The 19,028-nt window shown below is 47.2% G+C and overlaps 1 protein-coding gene across 1 annotated transcript in view; it reads right to left on the bottom strand.

Annotated features, from left to right (window-relative positions):
- LOC135829347 (probable helicase with zinc finger domain) overlaps positions 1–19,028 on the bottom strand; it is a 53,525-nt gene that overhangs the window by 30,036 nt on the left and 4,461 nt on the right. The window contains exons 3-9 of the mRNA XM_065341753.1: positions 16,804–16,986; positions 14,381–14,574; positions 12,488–12,712; positions 11,852–11,995; positions 9,224–9,358; positions 1,957–2,203; positions 1,252–1,417 (exon numbers count right to left, since the gene is read on the bottom strand). Coding sequence (XP_065197825.1) covers positions 1,252–1,417; positions 1,957–2,203; positions 9,224–9,358; positions 11,852–11,995; positions 12,488–12,712; positions 14,381–14,574; positions 16,804–16,986 — 1,294 coding nt within the window. The remainder of the gene's footprint in view (positions 1–1,251; positions 1,418–1,956; positions 2,204–9,223; positions 9,359–11,851; positions 11,996–12,487; positions 12,713–14,380; positions 14,575–16,803; positions 16,987–19,028) is intronic.

Raw genomic sequence — 19,028 nt, 5'->3', positions numbered from 1 at the left:
GGCAACCACTCTGATAAGGCAACCACTCTGATAAGGCAACCACTCTGATAAGGCAACCACTCTGATAAGGCAACCACTCTGATAAGGCAACCACTCTGATAAGGCAACCACTCTGATAAGGCAACCACTCTGATAAGGCAACCACTCTGATAAGGCAACCACTCTGATAAGGCAACCACTCTGATAAGGCAACCACTCTGATAAAAGGCAACCACTCTGATAAAAGGCAACCACTCTGATAAGGCAACCACTCTGATAAGGCAACCACTCTGATAAGGCAACCACTCTGATAAGGCAACCACTCTGATAAGGCAACCACTCTGATAAGGCAACCACTCTGATAAGGCAACCACTCTGATAAGGCAACCACTCTGATAAGGCAACCACTCTGATAAGGCGACCACCTGTCCCAGAAGACCACTGCTACCAGGACCAAGGAATGCCACGTGCAGTCAAATGACCCTGGATAAGGAGACCACCTGGTAACAGAGACCACATTTGCAAGGTCCCTTGAGCGGTCATCTTACACAGGTTTCCCTGTCCAGTGAAACCTATCTCAGGCGACTGCTCAAGGGACCTTGCAAATGTGGTTGCCGTATCCAGGTGGCCTTCTTGTCAAGAGTTACTTGACCGGCAAGGACATCCCTAGGTCCTAGTTGCAGTGGTTTTCTGCGACAGGTGGTCACCTTATCAGAGTGGTCGCCTTGCCAGGTTTTACTGCACACGCAGGATTACAGCAGTGTCGGGCGCCGAAGAACGGATCGCCGAGGAACGACCAGGCTAGAATTTCACCAAGCACAGCATACCAATGTATACACGGTGACTCAACTGTGCATAGACTGTAATACATGAAAATAAGAACGGTCTAGGCTAGGAGGCTGACCCCCCCCCAGTTCTTCGGTGATCGACAGTACTGTAGCCATGGCACCTACGCATAAAACATGGCTGCAGCCTTTTTGCGGCTCCCATACTTGGCAGGTGCATTCAGCCCTAGAAGTATATGTGTGAGTATGACTGCACATAGTTCATGACCTTTCATGCAGGGCTGGTATCACAGTGTGTACGGCTGAAGTGGACTTGCCACGCAAGACCAAACGATGGGCAAATTATGCATACTAATGTAGTATAGGCCAAAAAAGTGTTACTATCGATATGAGCAATTTGAGTGCCTGGTGAAACCTGAGAATGGGAATCTTGTCTTAGGAAAGGGAATCCTACACTAGTAGCTCCCATTCGCCGATGTGACCTTACCCGTCCACTTGGCATGCAGATCTTTGACATAGTTATCGGCTGTGACGTTGACGTGTGTGCAGACGAGTACTTTAGCTGCCGGCAAATACTGCAGAAGAAGGAGCACTGCTTCGACGAGCGAACGGGTTTTTCCCGTGCCGAACGGTCCAGACAGAATGGTGGGAATCTATCAGCAACAGGCACAAGAGCAACACATTGACACTTGCTGAGTTTGTGTGAGCTTCATACAAGAGCACATAGACATGAATGCACGCTTGCCGAGTTCTTTCTGTTGCATTGATTCTGGCACATAAGACTGTATGATAAGAGTCACTACACGTTAATAGAACTGTGTGAACTTCATACAGAACACACAGCCATGAATGCACATACGTACACACACATGTGTGTACGTACGCGCGTGAACACACACACACACACACACTGACACACCATTGGACCATTGGACGCCCATCGCCGGAGGCGATGATAGCGATGCTACAGCAGAAGCCATAGCAACTTGTGCTGGGATTGCACCATTCAGCAGCTTGCAAGGCTGAAGAATCACTGACACACACACACACACACACACACACACACACACACACACACACACACACACACACACACACACACACACACACACACACACACACACACACACACACACACACACACACACACACACACACACACACACACACACACACATAGATACATACATACATGTCTGTTCTCCAGTTTGAGCATGCTATCGAGAACAGCCTGTTGACTCTCGTTCAGCACATTATGCTTGATTTCGTTCTCAAGACCTCTCTCATTGAGGATCTTCGGAGCAGCGGTCAGCATTTCTTCCGGAGCACGATCAAGCCGTGGGAAGACAACGTCGAGAGATAGCTGATCGATAGCATGGTGATAGCGGCGGAAATCATCGCGATACATGCTGAAGCGAATGTCCACTTTCACATTGGAGCTGTAGCCGTGCACGTCCATGAAAACACACACGTACGCACGCACAGACGTGCACGCACGCACGCACACATACACACACACGTGCACACACACATACACATGCACACACACACACACATCCACATCCACACACACACAAACACACACACGCACACGCACACACACACACACACACACACACGTAATGGCCAGAGAACATTCTTTTCGTCACTTCCGTTGGTTTGCACTATGACGCACTCAGACTTCAACTCACCATGTAAAGCGGTTACCAGCCATCAAACATAGCTGTGCCTCCATGGCCGTGGGTGTACGAGTGTGTGTGTATGCGTGTGTCTGCTTAACACTAGCTGCGGCATGCCAATTCCTACTATGGTCTTTCAAGCAATTCGGGGGCCCTCGAGAAATAAACACTTTTAGGCGCGTTTCGTCTCCATGACGCAAGCACCGTATTTCCCAATATTATATTTTTATAGACCCACCTTTTATACTCGACTTAAAAAAATGCAAAGAAGGGGAGGCCGTCCTACCGGTAGGACCCAAGAAATCGCTAAAAAAACGCAAAGAAGGGGATGCCGTCCTACCGGTAAGACCCAAGAAATCGCTCTGAAAAATTGCTTTCGGTCGAGAATTTTCTTGAAACAATTGTTGAGGTGAGGTCTTTTTAAGGCAAAGTAATGGCGCAGAATGCAAGACTATGTCCAAAACATTACATGGGCCGCGATCAGCTAAAACATGTCTTTGGGGTTTCGTAAAAAAGTTGGGAAATGACGAAATGAAAAAAATGTTTTTTTGGAGCGCGTTCACTCTGCACTTCATTCAAAATGATTCATGATGTGGCGATCATCTTCTCAAATTTTGTTCAAACACTTGTTTGGCGTTCTACTTCAAGTAGCTGGCGAGCAAAGACTGACAATGTCCGCATCTAGTGATACTAGAGCAGCTCGCAGGGCCAGACGATCGCTGTGCATGGCCCAGGTTTGTTCAGGTGTCTGCAAGTCCGTGGCGGCGGGTCTGCAGAGCGACGCTGACAATTTGTTGGGATCTCATTGATGTTGATGTCGACAGCGAAGCTGAATCGTCCCCGTCGTCTCCAGTAGCGAAGAGGCACAAGTTGTGGGCTAGTACATAATCATTTAGGCGGCGAACCGGCTGCCTTACGACGTTACTTGCGTTCAGCTCTCATGAGGCGTCTGACGCAGTCTCGGAAACGCAGGCGACGATCGAAAGTGTCACTGCCAGAATCGAAAGAGTATGCAAGTGCAACGCCGTCCAGCGCATCGTGTTGCTTTCCAGGAAGAACTTGGGCCATGCCTTTGAACTGATGCCGTTGACATGCTCAAGTCAGTGTCAACATCTTTAGTTCCGTTGTATTGTGCTCCGCCACAAAAGCCACTAAGTAGTAGTTTGTCTCTTTGTGTCAGACTGTGCGAAAACTGTCATTTTCTATTTCAAAGTACATAATATTATTTTTGAAAGCGGTGTTTGTGGCACTTGTAGACTACTTTTCTGCCCTGTATCACCTTCAAGAGGTCAAGTAAGGTCCGAAGAACTGTTTTCTGGAGGAAAACAAAATTTGAAAATTTCACCCTAAGACATGTTTTAGCTGGTTGTGGCCACATTATGATTGTGGGCTATGCAAGATGCCGGCTTTGATTATCAAAGCCAAGTTAGCCCACGCGGCCACATGCGCAGTGATGGTCTCATGATGCATATCATTAAAGGGGAACTACACCCAAAAATCAAAACTTCATGGTCCGTAGAGTTTTGGACGCTGAGTCGAATGGTGAAGGTCCCACTTCGATCCGACCAAGCGTTCTTGAGATATATCAGTTTGCAATTGTCCTTTTCGGGTCCGTGCCGTGACGTCACAAACCCGTGACGTCATTGAGACTTGGTGATCCTTTGGCCAGATCCAGAAACACTGGGATTTCGCATCTTCTTTCTGTTTGTCCATGGAAGAAGAGGGTATTTGTGTCATCATGGCTTCTGGCTGTGTTGTTGGCTACTATAATCTTACTGGTAACCCCCCTGGGATGAACCTGCACCAATTTCTGAAGGATTGTGCTTGGCACAGGCCGAGCAGTGCACCATAGCAGCTATCAAGCGACATAATTATTTGCTTGACAATTTAGGGACTACAATGTAAATCCTTCGCGTGTGTTCCAGCCATTTGGCAGAGGAGGATTTTCAGGAGGAATATTATGGCACTCATCCGATGCGGACGCTGGTGGATGAAACTGTGGTGCGTCCTTTTTCGCACGCCACACTGTGAAGTGTCAGTCGAAAAGCGGAGGTGAGTGCAATATTTCAAAAACACAAGCTACTGTATGTAGTTCTTTCTTTCCCAAAGCATTTGTAGAATTGTTTTGGACTACATCACTACGAAATGTGAAGCTTTCCGAAACCGGCCTGATGAGGTGGACGGCAGTAGATCTCCTGTTTCCCTAGGCTATGCTGCGTGCGATCGATGAATCTGTCTGCGATTGCTGTTCTTGATTTTACAGGAAGAAGATCAAGAGCGGCTGTACCATCGGTCGCAGTGACTCACTGTTGAGCTACGACCACTGCCACCGCCCCAAGGTTATAGGAAGGACTGTTTGCAGCGCCAGCGCCTCTAGCTGGCATGTTTTTTTCCTGTATGAACACACAGTATGTACTGCTGATAAGCTACATCACGCAATGACCCGCAGTTCAAGGAGAGAAGATAGTCCACATACCGGCAACGGTGTACACCTATTCGGGAACTCGTTGGGTTTTCTCAGTATGGATGCAGATGAGAGCCAGACATTATTATTATTGTGTGTATGCGTGCAAGCGCGTGAGTGTGTGTGTGCGCACGCGCGTGAGTGTGTGCGCACGAGCGTGAGTGTGTGCGTGCGCGCGCCCGTGCGCGCACGTGAGTGTGTTTGCGCGCACGCGCGTGAGAGACAGACATTATTATTGTGTGTGTGGGTGCACGCGCGTGTGTGTGCGCGCGCACGCGCGTGACACTGAGTGTGTGTGCGCGCGCACTTGCGTGAGTGTGTGTGTGTGCGCGCACATGCGTGTGCTTTTGTGTAATGTAATATAACATTCCAAATATATTCACGTCATCTATTCTGTGTTCTCCTTTATGTCATTCTCTCCCCATTTGCGGGAGGGACATGGAATGACAAGTAGTAGATGCATTGCCGTTAGTGATCCTGCGGGATGTGTGGGTATGCAACCAAGTGCATGAGTGCGCGCATGTGTGCGTGCACGAGCATGTGCACAGGCACTTGTATGCTTATGCACTCGTGTGCGCACGCGCTTGTGAAATTGCGTGTCTGCGTGCGTGAGCATGTGTGACTACTATACTATGTGCCCACCAAGGTGAGCACATGTGCGTGCGTGTGTGTGGGGCGCAGGCGGATATGTGCACACATTTTAGAATGATTATCAAGGACAGAGCTGTTCCGGTAATGCAGTCATGAGACACCACAGTAGGGCAAAACGCACTCAATATGCTACTGTGCTGCTGCTGCTGCTAGAGTGCACAGCGTAATTGTTGGTACACAGCTACGTGAAATACAAGAGAACGTCTCAGCATTCTGTAAAGACTAAGTGATAATGCAAAAGGTGAGAATGTATTTCGCCACAATACGAATTGAGTGCAGTCCACTTATGTGAGATAAAGCACAAGTGAACCGATACACATTGCACGACTTGCACGGAGATAATGCTAGCCATGTTACGCAGCAAACTCCATGTACAGGAGTACGAGTGAGGAGACTATTGATCTGAGTACTGTGCGAATACAAAATTTCACACAATTTACGATATGAAGAGAACGATTCGATTTGTGAGCATTACGTAGGACTATACTGTGAAAACACTTACGGATTGTCAGGGTTGTCTGAGCTGCTTTGGCTGCCGCTTCATTTCGAAATAGCCCAGCCAACCGGTTGCCAGATGTTGCTGATGGAGAGCGACTTCTCCAATTGCAGTAATTTCTGCTTCATCCACATTTACAGCCCGATTGGAAGCCACCGCTTGCGCTGCCATATCCTTTCCTGAAAATTTCGGCTCATGCCCGAAGCCAAACATTTTCAGCTCAGGCTCTGAGCTTTCAAGCTCGTCTGATACGTCGGAATCGCTCATGGTGAGGACGTCTTTGTCAGAACTATTCCTTTCACATACGAAAATACCTGTACTTCTGAGCTTGGCCCAGGCAAGCAAGTCTCAATGACGTAGAAGGGTGTGTTGGGGTGTGTCGCGGCCGCATGACGTCATGGCGCGTCCCCCGAAAGTACAATTTAAACCGAAGATATCTCAGGAACGCTTGGTCGGATCGAAGTGGGACCTTCACCATTCGACTCAGCGTCCAAAACTCTACGGACCATGAAGTTTTGATTTTTGGGTGTAGTTCCCCTTTAATTATTATTCTGTGCCGAGTATGGTCTGTAATTTGCATTTTTTGCATTGCTGCTTTTTGTGTGTTTGTGATGCGTTCAATCGCGGTCGGTGCTTTTTTCGCTCCTGCCGATTTCGTCATGTGTGCTCCTCCTGTGGCGCGGGGACCATCCACGCAGACAATGTATTGCCTCCGGCGTTGCCAGCAAGTCCACGTAGCGTGCCTTCGGATTCTCCCTTGTCTGAGCATCGCCCGTTTACTCCTGTTCATGTCCGCCTCCCTGGCAGATGAGCTCCAGTCCCATCCTGACAGGGATTTCGTGGCAACACTCCTCAATGGCCAGCCGCGACATGGCTTCCGTATTGGTTATACTGGTCCCCGCTCTTCCCTCGTTTGCTCTAACCTTGTTTCCTCCTATGACAATCCTGATATTGTGAGTGAGTACTTGGCCAAAGAATGTGCTCGTGGCCATACAGCTGGTCCGTTCCTCCGGCCTCCCTGTGTTCCATTTCGTTCCGCTGGTATCGGAAATGGCGGTGCGGCTTTCAATCGAGTGTCACTTATACTCTGGGGAAATACGGTATTCAGATCGAAGGAAAGCTAATGCCAACAACCAACATACTTTCAAATTAACTCCAATGTATGTATGTACTACCTCCGACAAGCGAAACTTGGTGCGTTTTTTTTTTGATTTTTTGTGTTGATACCAAAACTACTTCACAAGGCTGTGAGGTATGACCTACTTAGTGGTTGTAGCTCCATGCAACCGGGTGCAGGAAGCCAAGCGACGAGCTGGTGAGTGGCACATGGCTAAGACTTATCAGTCAGAGGCAAGCGTGTCTCTCGTGTACCAGCAAAACTGTGCGCACGTCCCTTCTGCGAAGGAGAATTGTCATGCTTTCGCGTTGCAATGCAAAACCAAGGAGTTCTCTCTCTCTCCTCTTGGTCACTCCGCCAGCACAGAGTCCATGCGTCCATGCCAAACAGTACTAGCGTCTTTCAACAGCCACTAGAGCGATGCGTCTCTGGTGGCTAAGGAAAATCGCCAGGAATTGCTGCAGGCAATTTTGCACAGTTGGCGAGAATACCCTGCAAAACAGTTGGAGTCCAGGCGCTTGTGGAGGTGTTGCACAGTCCTTACCACGTCAATCTGGATAGTGGCGGCGGAAACGACTACCCTCGACACCGTGGCTGGAGCACAGCACACAGGAGCGACATCGAGATTTTCAGAGCGATTACAACAGAGGTACTTGCTGCAACTGAATCCGCTCTAGTCGCACTTTCGTCTCCAAACAGGGACAATTCCTCTCCAGAAGAAAGTGCGATCTCTGAATCAGAGGAGAGTTGTTCAGCCTAACAGATGTCTCTAATGTCCTTGTTGAGCAATACAAAGTTGAATTGTGGTGAGTCAATCAGGTTTGATTGTAAAGTGTGATTTATTTCGAGTAATTTGAAGTAAAAAAAAACGCGCCAAGTTTCGCTTGTCGGAGGTAGTATGTATGTATGTACCGTATTATCTCTAATATAAGCACGGTCCTTTATTTTTTCAATGTACCTCCGCCCCGTGCTATTAATGGAGACGTTCCTTTATTGGAGACTGTTCCATTATTATTTCAACCTCATTTCAGAGGCATGTTGCCATGCCAAATTCATGTATGACGCACACATTTCAGGTTTTTTTTCGCCGGTACAGATAATGAATTTACACAGTGTGCTTATAATGGAGACTGAGCACTTTATTTTTTGAATGCCGCCCCAAGGTGTTCTATTATTGGAGACGTGCTATTATTGGAGACTGTGCTTATATTAGAGATAATACGGTATGTATAACCCAAAACCATTCTGGTGGTAGGGGCGCCATGTGTGTCATAAGGCAGCAGCATCAAAAAAAACAGAAAGAGAAGAAGAAGAAACCTAACTATACTGATAAACAAGCTGCCTATACCTATCACGATCAGCAGCAACGAGAGAGAGAGAGAATTGTAAGATTCGTTGGTCCAGCCTTTGATGTTGGTGAACCAATTGTGGCGGGGGCGACCACGGGGTCGTGATCCAGGCACCATTCCATCCAAGAAATAGTGGAATTAGCTATTCTGATGCCTTGCTACATGATACTAATCCAATAAATACAATTAAAATAGAAGAAATCACAGGGAAACGAGTTATGAAGCAACTATCCGCGGCTGTAACCTTCCCCTCATTGGTCCTACCATAACCTTGAACCTTCCAAGTTGGAAGGCTGCTGGTTTGCGCACTGGAGGTGTGTTAGAGCTAGGTGCCAGGTCGTTGAATGTCTCAGTAAACCTGTCAGTTTTGTGCCCTGTTATCGCACTTTTTGACTGCTTATCATCTTGTTACAGTCGTGGATAGTTGCTTCATAACTCGTTTCCATGTGATTTCTTCTATTTTAATAACCAACATACCCCAATGTTTGGCCAACCGCACTTTGTAAATTAGGGAGCAGCTCAGCTCAAGTGAGTCAAAACTTTCAAAAGCATTAAAAAGTTGTACTGATGTCGCCGGGTGCCGGGGTTGGTGTACAGTCTGTAGCTGCTACGCTAAGAATTCGCGCAGTGCTCAACATGACTAGAGACCGAGGGGAAGATTCACAGCATGCCAGGCCAATACGCGCACTTCTGACGTTCTTACCATTTTTCCACAGAGCTGAGTGGCAACTTCATGATGACAGCATTACTGCCCAGAGCTTCCAGGGCTGCTTCATAGACGACTGGCGATGATTGCTGGTCATCAGTGATAGGACGGATGAGAGCTGTACACCACGTACTATACACATACATACACACACACACACACACACACACACACACACACACACACATGCATGCGCGTACACACACATACATACACGAAAACACACACACACACACACACACACACACACATTCACTCGTGCACACGCACACGCACACACACACACGCACACACACACACACACACACGCGCGCGCGAGTAATGGCCAGAGAACCTTCTTTTCGTCACTTCCGTTGTTTTGCACTATGACGCACGCAGACTTCAACTCACCAAGTAAAGCGGTTACCAGCCATCAAACATAGCTGTGCCTCCATGGCCGTGGGTGTACGAGCGTGTGTCTGCGTATGTATGTACATGCGTGTGTGCGTGTGTGTCTGTACGTATGAGGGTAGCATTGTAAAAAGTATCTAACAGAGAGGTTAAGTTACACGTTTTTTGCCTTTTTCAAAGCGCGGTGAAAATCTCACGTTAGTGTATATTTTAGTCTTTTTTAGAATATCAAATCTTCCAACAAACTCGATAAAATTACGGAAACTCACACAAATTCGATCGGGATGACCAAGCGAAACTTTCAAAAACCCACGTCACGAACTTACGTGCGGGACAGTCAACTCACGTAAAACACGTCAAATTTTACGTGAGTTTTTTTATGATAGGAAGATAACATTAATAATAGTACACAGGTGTGGAAAATATGTCTCCTGAGTGGCGAGAGTTTTAAGGGCGATTCACAATACAACTTTCTGCGACGCGACACGCGATTTGCGACAGTTGCGACAAGAAACTGCCTGTCGCGAGCTGTCGCAAGGCACCTGTCGCAGAAGTTGAAGAAAGTTCAACTTTTGCGACATGCGACACGTGACATACACAAATGGAGTACAGTTTCGACCATGGGTGCACGTGCAGTGCACGTGCATAGTACTACTTGTGCATGAGGATGTCGCAAACATGAAGAATATTGTGGACCGTGTGTCGCTGTCGCAAGTCGCATGTCGCGTCGCAAGAAGTTGTATTGTGAATTGGCCTTTACACTAAACCACAACTGGTTTAGATCCGGCTTTCAACCACCGCCAGCTCCCTGAGCTCATTAGCTGGACGATGGTATGCCGACCGAGACCCACGCATACACATGACAGCGGACCGGAGCAGCGCGAAAGATAGCCTGCAGCGCACATATGCAACATGGTGTGCATAGGGCATGCTGGAATCAGCCCTGGCAAGCAAGCCACAGAGGCGCTCAAAGAGCCTTTCACATTCAGGGGAGGCAACACCAGAAGTTGACAACACCAGCGTGAGTTTTTTGAATTTTTGACGTAAAAGTTCACGGACGTAAGAATTTTACGTGAAACTTAACCTCTCTAATATTGACTGAGTACGAGGTCAATATAGGAAATAAAAGCCGAATAAAAGACCTCGGCTTCGCCTCGGTCTTTTACGAGGTTTTATACCGACCAAGTACGAAGTCAATATTAGATTTATCACGACAAACAGTCCGTATTTCAAATTCCAGAACGACAACCTCATGAATCCCGGTTTTATGGTTGCACAACCGTTGCACCATCACCTACTCGTACAGTGACCATGTACAGTCATGTACTGCAGAGGCAGAAAATTTCGTCGGTCAATAATTTCGTCCAACTCCAAAGAAAAGGAGTTCGTCCGGTTGAAAATTTCGTCCATGGATCATAAGAGTGTATAGAAAAGTGGGACAAATCGACATTACCGTATTTCCCCGTAAGTTAGTTCTCCCCAATGACTTAGTAGTACCCCCTATAAAAAATACACTTTCCACTGCCGAGGTTATCACCCCGAAAGACAGTTCTCCCTCCCCCCCCCCCCCCCCCCCCCCCCGAAAGATAGTAAGTTTGTACCCGCCCTACATGTACAGACACCGAACAGTACATACAGCATATGCACGGACACTAGAGTTGCGCAGACTTCCCACTGCGTGTCATTTACCCCGATAAAAAAGTACTCCCTGAAAGATAGTACCAACCTCGAAAGTTAGTACTCATGTGGCTGCTAAGTTCGAAAGTTAGTACGTACTAACTTACGGGGAAATACGGTAGTCCTACATTTAATTTAGTCCAAAAGCTCCTTGGACGAAAAAGACGAAATTAAATTCCAGACGAATATTTCTGCTTATACAGTATGGGCTACTGCATGCTGCTCGCAATGTGTTGCACAACCCGGCAAAGTACAGTCACCATGCATTGTAGGCACCATTCAACTGCCCTGCAACCCATAAGCAGTCAAATATAAGCAGTCAATATAGCCCTAAGGAGTGAAGTATGCAGAAATATTTGACTGCTTGGGTATAGCGATAATCAATGGGAGTCAATACTAAGAGAGTGATAACAACAACAGTAGCATATCGCTGCATGCTGCTGCTCAAATCATGCTACTCCAATGTGTGTACTCCCAAGTATGTGTGTGCGTGCGTGCGTGACAAATTCTCTGGCCCGTGAAAAAGACGTTAGTACGCTTCTCCAGCTGCGTTCTAACCTGAGTGAAAGCTCATGATCATCGATATCCACATTGAGGGTGACCATGCAGAGACGAGCATCTTCAACACCCACAGAAACCATGCGACCTTTGTCGATCTGCATACTCTCACCGAACTCCATCTCCACACCGTACAAGTCAAATCTACACAACACAGCCAAAAACAAACACACAACGTGCACACACACGGACGCACCACACACACACCATAGCGCATCATAAACCAACAACCACTTCACACAGTCCACCCTGATGGAAACCGATCAAGCGATCAACGGCATTCTAGCAGGGCATCCGTAAGAATAATTGGCAAAACAACACGCGGGGGCGTCGGAAGGTATTTTAGAGTGGTACGATCAGTCACCTGAAGTACAATAATTTTACTTGTGCGGTTGGGGTGGCTCCTTTGAAAATATTTCGAAATTTAGAGCCCAAATCAGTGATATTTATTGATTCACACGCATACACACACGCACACACACGCACACACACACACACACACACACACACACACACCGAAACAAACACACACACACATGCACACACACACACACACACACACCGAAATAAACACGCACACACACACACACACACACGTCGCGTCCTAAAAACACCATACAGCAGCAGTACATGTACCTCTGAAAGCGTGCTCTTCGCTCGACTTCCTCAATGAACAGCAGTATGTGTAGGCAGCCACGGTAATTACGCTCCGTGAGTTCGTTCTCCTGGTTGTCAAATTCACCCTTCTTCAACTGATCATGTATTTCACAGGGTATAGGATAGGATGGCAGATCCGAGTGGCAATCCAGTGTGCTCGTGGCGTACGCCACCAACTCAAACTGCTCCTCCCAAAACAAACTCCTGCCAGCAGCACATACAAAGAGAGTACAAGCAGGGATGTTTTCATTTAGCCAGCGGAGAGGGCTCGACACAATAACGTGGAGCACTGCCGAGTACACAACAGGCACAACGGAGTTCGTAGCAACTCAGAGTGTCTTGCACAATACAATCATCGGTTGCCACTTGCTTTGTGCCTTTTGCGTGTACAATGAAACCTGTCTAAGACGACCGCTCAAGCGACTTTCAAAGTGTGGTCTCTGTTACCAGGTGGTCTCCTTATCCAGGGTCATAGCATATCCTACTAGCTCCCCTCCCCACCCCTCCCCCCCCCCCCCCCCCTCCCCACCCGACGTCTAAAGGGAGGGTTCAATACTGCACAACCAATCATTATGCAACCAACATCCCCTGTAAAAATCCCTGCAAGTTCATTCTGCATGGCACCTGAAAAGGGAGCTAGTCGATAATCAGACTATGAATTGGGATCAAAGTGCATCCCACCGTTTTAGGAGCCGAGTCTGCGCATTGATCCTTGGGATCAAAGTGCATCCCACCGCTTTCGGAGCCGAGTCTGCACCTCGATTTTCGTGGGTTTTGGCACTAATACAGATGCGTCTTGATATTCAGATGTAATCTGTGTGGTATAGAGTGGGTGGGTGTTGGAGGTCGGGGTCGCATGGCTTTGCCACATATGTGGGTTGGGCAGTTACCCGGCACAACTCTTGATCTGGTGAACTCACTCACTGTGTGTGTGTGTGTGTGTGTATGCGTGTGTGTGTGTGTGTGTGTGTGTGTGTGTGTGTGTGTGTGTGTGTGTGTGTGTGTCTAACATAGCTGTTCGCTATCATCGCTTCCGCGATGGGCAGGTCTGAGGTCTGAGGTGTGTGTGTGTATGCGTGTGTGCATGCACGTGTGTGTGTGTGTGTGTGTGTGTGTGTGTGTGTGCATGTGTGCGTATGTGTGCATATATGTGTGTGTGTGCACGTGCACGCGCGCGCGCGTGTGTGTGTGTGTGTATATGTGCGTGTGCGTGCATGCACGCATATATGTGTGTGTGTGTGTGTGTGTGTGTGTGTGTGTGTGTGGTGTATTGTTGTATCTGCCACCTTAGTTGGTTTCAGGGTTCATATACTTTCTATTTGAAGTATACGTACCTGTTAGCCATGGACTGCTTCTGGCTAGATTAACTCTTGTGTAATCAATGGTGCTAGTGACGCTTATATCAGATCCACTCTGATTTAGCCACCCACACTAGTAGCAAGTATTACCTTCACTGGGGGCAGGGGTAACTGCAGTTGGATCCCAGGACGGATACCCTGATGCCGTCAATCCTTTTTCTGCACCTTGTCCTCACCCACTTACTGAGGTGTGGTGAGCCCATAAGTGGGATCATTTTCAAGTCCACCCAGAGTTTTGGGGATTTCAGGGGGTGTCGGCCGTTGGGCGGTTCAATAGCCAATTGAGCCATTTTTCCAAGATTCCTTTTGAGTCTCTCTCCCCTCTCCCGGGGAGACCCACGTGACCAGTTTTGGCAGTGAGCAACAAGTACAAGTACAAGTGTGTGTGTGTGTGTGTGTGTGTGTGTGTGTGTGTGTGTGTGTGTGTGTGTGCGTGTGTCTGTGTGTGTGCGTGCATGTGTGTGTGTGTGCATGCATGTGTACACGCATACACGCATACGCATAGACAGTCTACCTGCTGTTGATGAGAGTTGCCTTGGCGCGCTGCTCCTGGCTTTTCAGCCGGGTCCTTGTGCTGGCCACGCTGTCCTGTGAGAGTTGACTTTCCGGAGACGTGTACTCCACGACGATGGGACGGCCAATCCGGAAACCCTGAAACTGGAACACTACGATTTGCCTGGTGTTGGCCGTTTGCGGTTGATACACTATCTGAAACATGTTCCCAAGAACACAGAAGAAAACTAAGTCACAATTCGCTTGAGATTCAGTGGGTGCGTTCGACTATGCCCGCGGATCGATGTCGAATTCATCCACGAATCACCTCTGGCTATGCACACCGCCCCATGTGAATAGGGTGAATGGATTCCGAACGGATTCCAGAGCTCGTGAGTCATGACATGGAATCGAACGACGAGAGATTCCATTCATGAATCGATTCATGGCAGTAATCGAGCGCACCCTGTTAGACTGAGAGTTTTCAGCATCCGTCGGAACGTCACCACCCTGAAAAGATCTAAGGCGCAGATGCAGCAGCTCCTGAAGCGGCGGGCTACACGCACCACCACACCATCATGAAATGCAAGACCAGCAGCGTCAATCACCACTCTATCTCAGCACTAACCCTGGCCACAATCACAACGCCAAAATTGTTTGTTTGTATTTATTTTGATTCATGAAGTTGGTGGCTAAGTTCTTATTTTGATTCGCAAATTCAAACGGGCATAGAACCCAATAACATGAAAGCGAAATTGCAACCTACAGTCGACTCCTGATATAACGAACACCAATGTGCAGGGGAGAATTAGTTCTTTATAGCCAAAGTTCGTTATACCAGAAATGCACTCACACCATACAAGCAGCATGACACTGTCATGACTGGCAAGTGGCCCATGACAGCATGAGTGTGCTTGGTTTACATGCGGCCCTACAAGATTTGGTTCGCTATAAACGAAACCCGTTCGCTCTACAGGGTCAATTTGTATGGGTTCAAACAGGGATACGGACAAGGGTTCGCTACTGTAAGACATGTATATATAACGAGGAAGTAAATCTAACGTTTTGACGGATGCCATTTCTTCGTTATAATAAGATCCGTTGAGGCCATACTGCTTCATGTTGTGTGGATATGCCGGAATACTGCAAGATCGTTAACAAATCTTCTCGTTAACGTACGAATTCTGGACGATCGTTAAATTTGCGACTCGTTATAATAACATGTCTTACAGTATATCACGAAATTCGCTATATGTGCAGCACACCATGAGCGGAAAGTTGCCTCACACCCAGGCATTACACTGCACACGGCGACACCAGAGTGCTACATACCCCTCTAACCCAGACACAAGTACCGTAGAAACGATAACATTGGCAACAATCCCATGGCAACAGGACCAGCATCGATGGCGACAGCAACACTCATTTGCCTTTCCTCTGTTCCTCATCTTTCCTTCCACAGGAGAGCCCCTGGATAGCCTTCCACAGGAGAGCCCCTCGATAGCCTTCCACAGGAGAGCCTCTCGATAGCCTTCCACAGCCTTCGGTCAATCCTTAATCCTTTGCGTGCTGAGTACGAGTTAACTCGCGCTTTATGCATGACCTGATCCACTACGTACGAGTTAACTCGCAAAAATTTCGCGCGATATATCGCAGTGCATAGACCAATGCACAAACTTTCATAACTTCGTCAAACATAAACGCATTGCGACAATCTATACACCGTTGGAAAGGTCTTGACCTCATCTTTCCGCGGATATAAAGTTCTTCGCGATAGGATAAGAATTTATTGAGCGGCGACAAGATGAACACGGAAATCACGGCCCAGAGTGAAGGCGAATTTTTTTGTTCATGACTTCTTTTTGTTGAGGAGCGTGCCGGGGATTTCCCTTTGGCACGGCGCATGGACATCAAATGAAGCGCTTGGATCTCAGCTTTGCAGCGCAGTTCGAATTGTGAACATCGGTTGAATTTGGGCAAGAAGCCGAACAAGAATGTGAAATTGAGTTGTTGTGCCGTTCCGAGACACGGTGGAGTAGTTTGGAGAGGACGTGGAAGTTGCCCTGATGTGTCTATGGACCTGAGAGCTGCCAGGATGGATTCGCTTGGTCCTGATCTTTCCAACGAGCCCAGGACGATGAAAATCCATCGAGGTGGAGTGAAATGAGAATAAATTTCGTTCGGAGCTGTGAGTGCATACTCCACCAAGAGAGTGAGTGCGCTGGAAAGCCAGTGGATTGGAGAAAAGGGGCTCAGCATGCAAAGGGTTAAGGTGGCTCATACCCAAATCGGAAAAAAACGGCCCCCCTCGATTTTGTTCAAAATTGCACAGCTCTGTTATCCTACCAGGATATTGTCAGTCCCGAAAAATGGGAAGGAATAAAAGACTTATTCATAGTTTTTTTTAAACATCAATCAACATCAATCAACATATTCAACACAAACCTTGATAAAGACAAATGTCTTGGCGGAGATCTTGGACTGGATGAGAATGCCTTGGCCGCTGGAAACTGGATTGTAGGTCTGTTCCAGCTTGCCGTTGCTGTACTGTGCCGCCGACTTGATCGTTACGTTCTTGACTTTGGATTCGGCCAGGATCACGGACTGCAACATGCAGCTGCCACCATGCTGTGCAGTTCAACAATACGACAGGCAAAACAACTTTTGTTTTAAACCCGACACAACTACCCCCACGGATGTAAACAACTACCCCCACGGATGTAAAACTGATACAATGGCAGCAGCCAGTGGTGCTACTGCCTCTTTTTTCTTTTTTCTTTTTTTCTTCTTTTTTTACTAGAAAACACAGCCCTACTAATAATCAGGGGAAGAGGACAACTGAAATGACACTGGACAACAAGACAAAGGGGAGTAGGGGCGATGTGCCTCTGGAAACAGAACACTTTGTGACGCTTGTATTCACATCCGAAGAAGGGGTTACCGTGATAACAAGTGTTGTTCTATGAAAGAAAACAACTTCAACACAATGGTTGGATGCGTACTTCTTTGAAGTGTTTACACCAGTGAACAAAGATATCGGCATTGATTGAGTGTCACTTGTGGTGACAGTCGCTAGATGCCTCGCAGTCACTTCACTAGAACTGACAGGTTAACCGAAGTCTATTTTATTCCCGTAGCTATGCAGAAGACGTTACTTCAGTAGCGTCTGGCGCTAGCCAGGGTCCACACAGCTTTAATTTGGTATTTGTTTGTTTGTGTCACGCCTGGCGCTATCCCGTATCTGTCCCGTACCGTACCATCAAAGACAGCTGGCCACAAACAGCTGGCCGCAATATTCAAATAGGGCTTTCAAATGCAAGATCATAACGTGAAGCAACTTGGAAGAATGAGTATCAATGCGAAGTGTATTGGGGAATGCATGTAGGGCGATAGCGCGGGTTCGAATCCCAGGTTATGCCTTAAAAAAAAGGAGAATTGAAAAATGTATAACATCCCCATGCTTTTTTTTGCCTAGGTCATCAAGGTGGTAGACGGTGTCGTATTACCCTCGACCGTACCTGTCCCGTACCGTACCATCAAAGACGGCTGGCCACAAACAGCTGGCCACGATATTCAAATAGGGCTTTCAAATGCAAGATCATAACGTGAAGCATCTTGGAAGAATTAGTATGTATGCGAAGTGTATCGGGGGATGCATGCCTGATGGCGCAGGGCGATAGTGCGGGTTCGAATCCCAGGTTATTTCTTAAAAAAAAATTATAACATCCCTATGCTTTTTTTTGCCTAGGTCATCAAGGCAAAAAAGCATAGCGTAGCGCCCTGAGCTTCCAAGCTCTCTCGTTTTACAAAGATGGTATGTCTGCCTAGCAAGGGTTTGCATGTGTTGCTACTGCTGTTCAAGCCACCAGCTTTCCCTTCTTGCTCATGCTGCACTTCAGGTGGTTTGGACCGACTTGAACAAGTATTTATTTTTTAATTTTTGTTACCATATGTCAAACACAACCCTACATACATTGCATGAGTTATGAAAGAAAAAGGGAAAAAAGAAGCAGGAACAATTAATAAACCCCATTACACTTTGACCCCATGACCCGTTGACCCATAACCCGTAACCCCATGACCCTCGACCCCATGACCCTTGACCCCATGACCATTGACCCCAACAACTATGAAGAGTACTGTAAAAACCATTATTCTAACGAGGCGCATATATAATGACTGCCTAAAATTGACTGGTTTACGTGCACCAAAGGTAACGATTCTCACTCATTCTCAACACTCACCAGTCAATAGCAACAATACGTGTCGATTTCTGTATAACAATTTCTATTTTAACGACAGATTTGTCCTCGTTAACTCGTTAGATTTAGCACTTCGTTATATATATGGCTTTTACAGTATACAAGTCTTGACCAGGACAGGTACTCAGGTACTGCAAAATCGGGAATTTTCGGTAGCGTAATATTTTCGGTATTTCCCAACAATCAACAGTTCGGAAGTTTACCGAAAATAATCTCCACCGAAATGTTCCGGTTTTACGTAGTAGTGGTAGCCAGTGCAGGCTAATTTTTATTTTTCAAGGAAACCCTTCGAAAATGGTACCAATCGATTCAGCATGGCATTTTCATTCCTCCTGCAAAGTTTCAGCTGATTTGGAGTCATGACAAGGACGCTATGGCGATTTGAAGATCGAAAAACTTCACTTTTGT

This window comes from Sycon ciliatum, chromosome 13 (assembly GCF_964019385.1).
Source record: "Sycon ciliatum chromosome 13, ocSycCili1.1, whole genome shotgun sequence".
Taxonomy (NCBI): domain Eukaryota; kingdom Metazoa; phylum Porifera; class Calcarea; order Leucosolenida; family Sycettidae; genus Sycon; species Sycon ciliatum.
The sequence above is the reverse complement of the archived record's forward strand: the minus strand, read 5'-3'. Positions and strand labels throughout refer to the sequence as shown.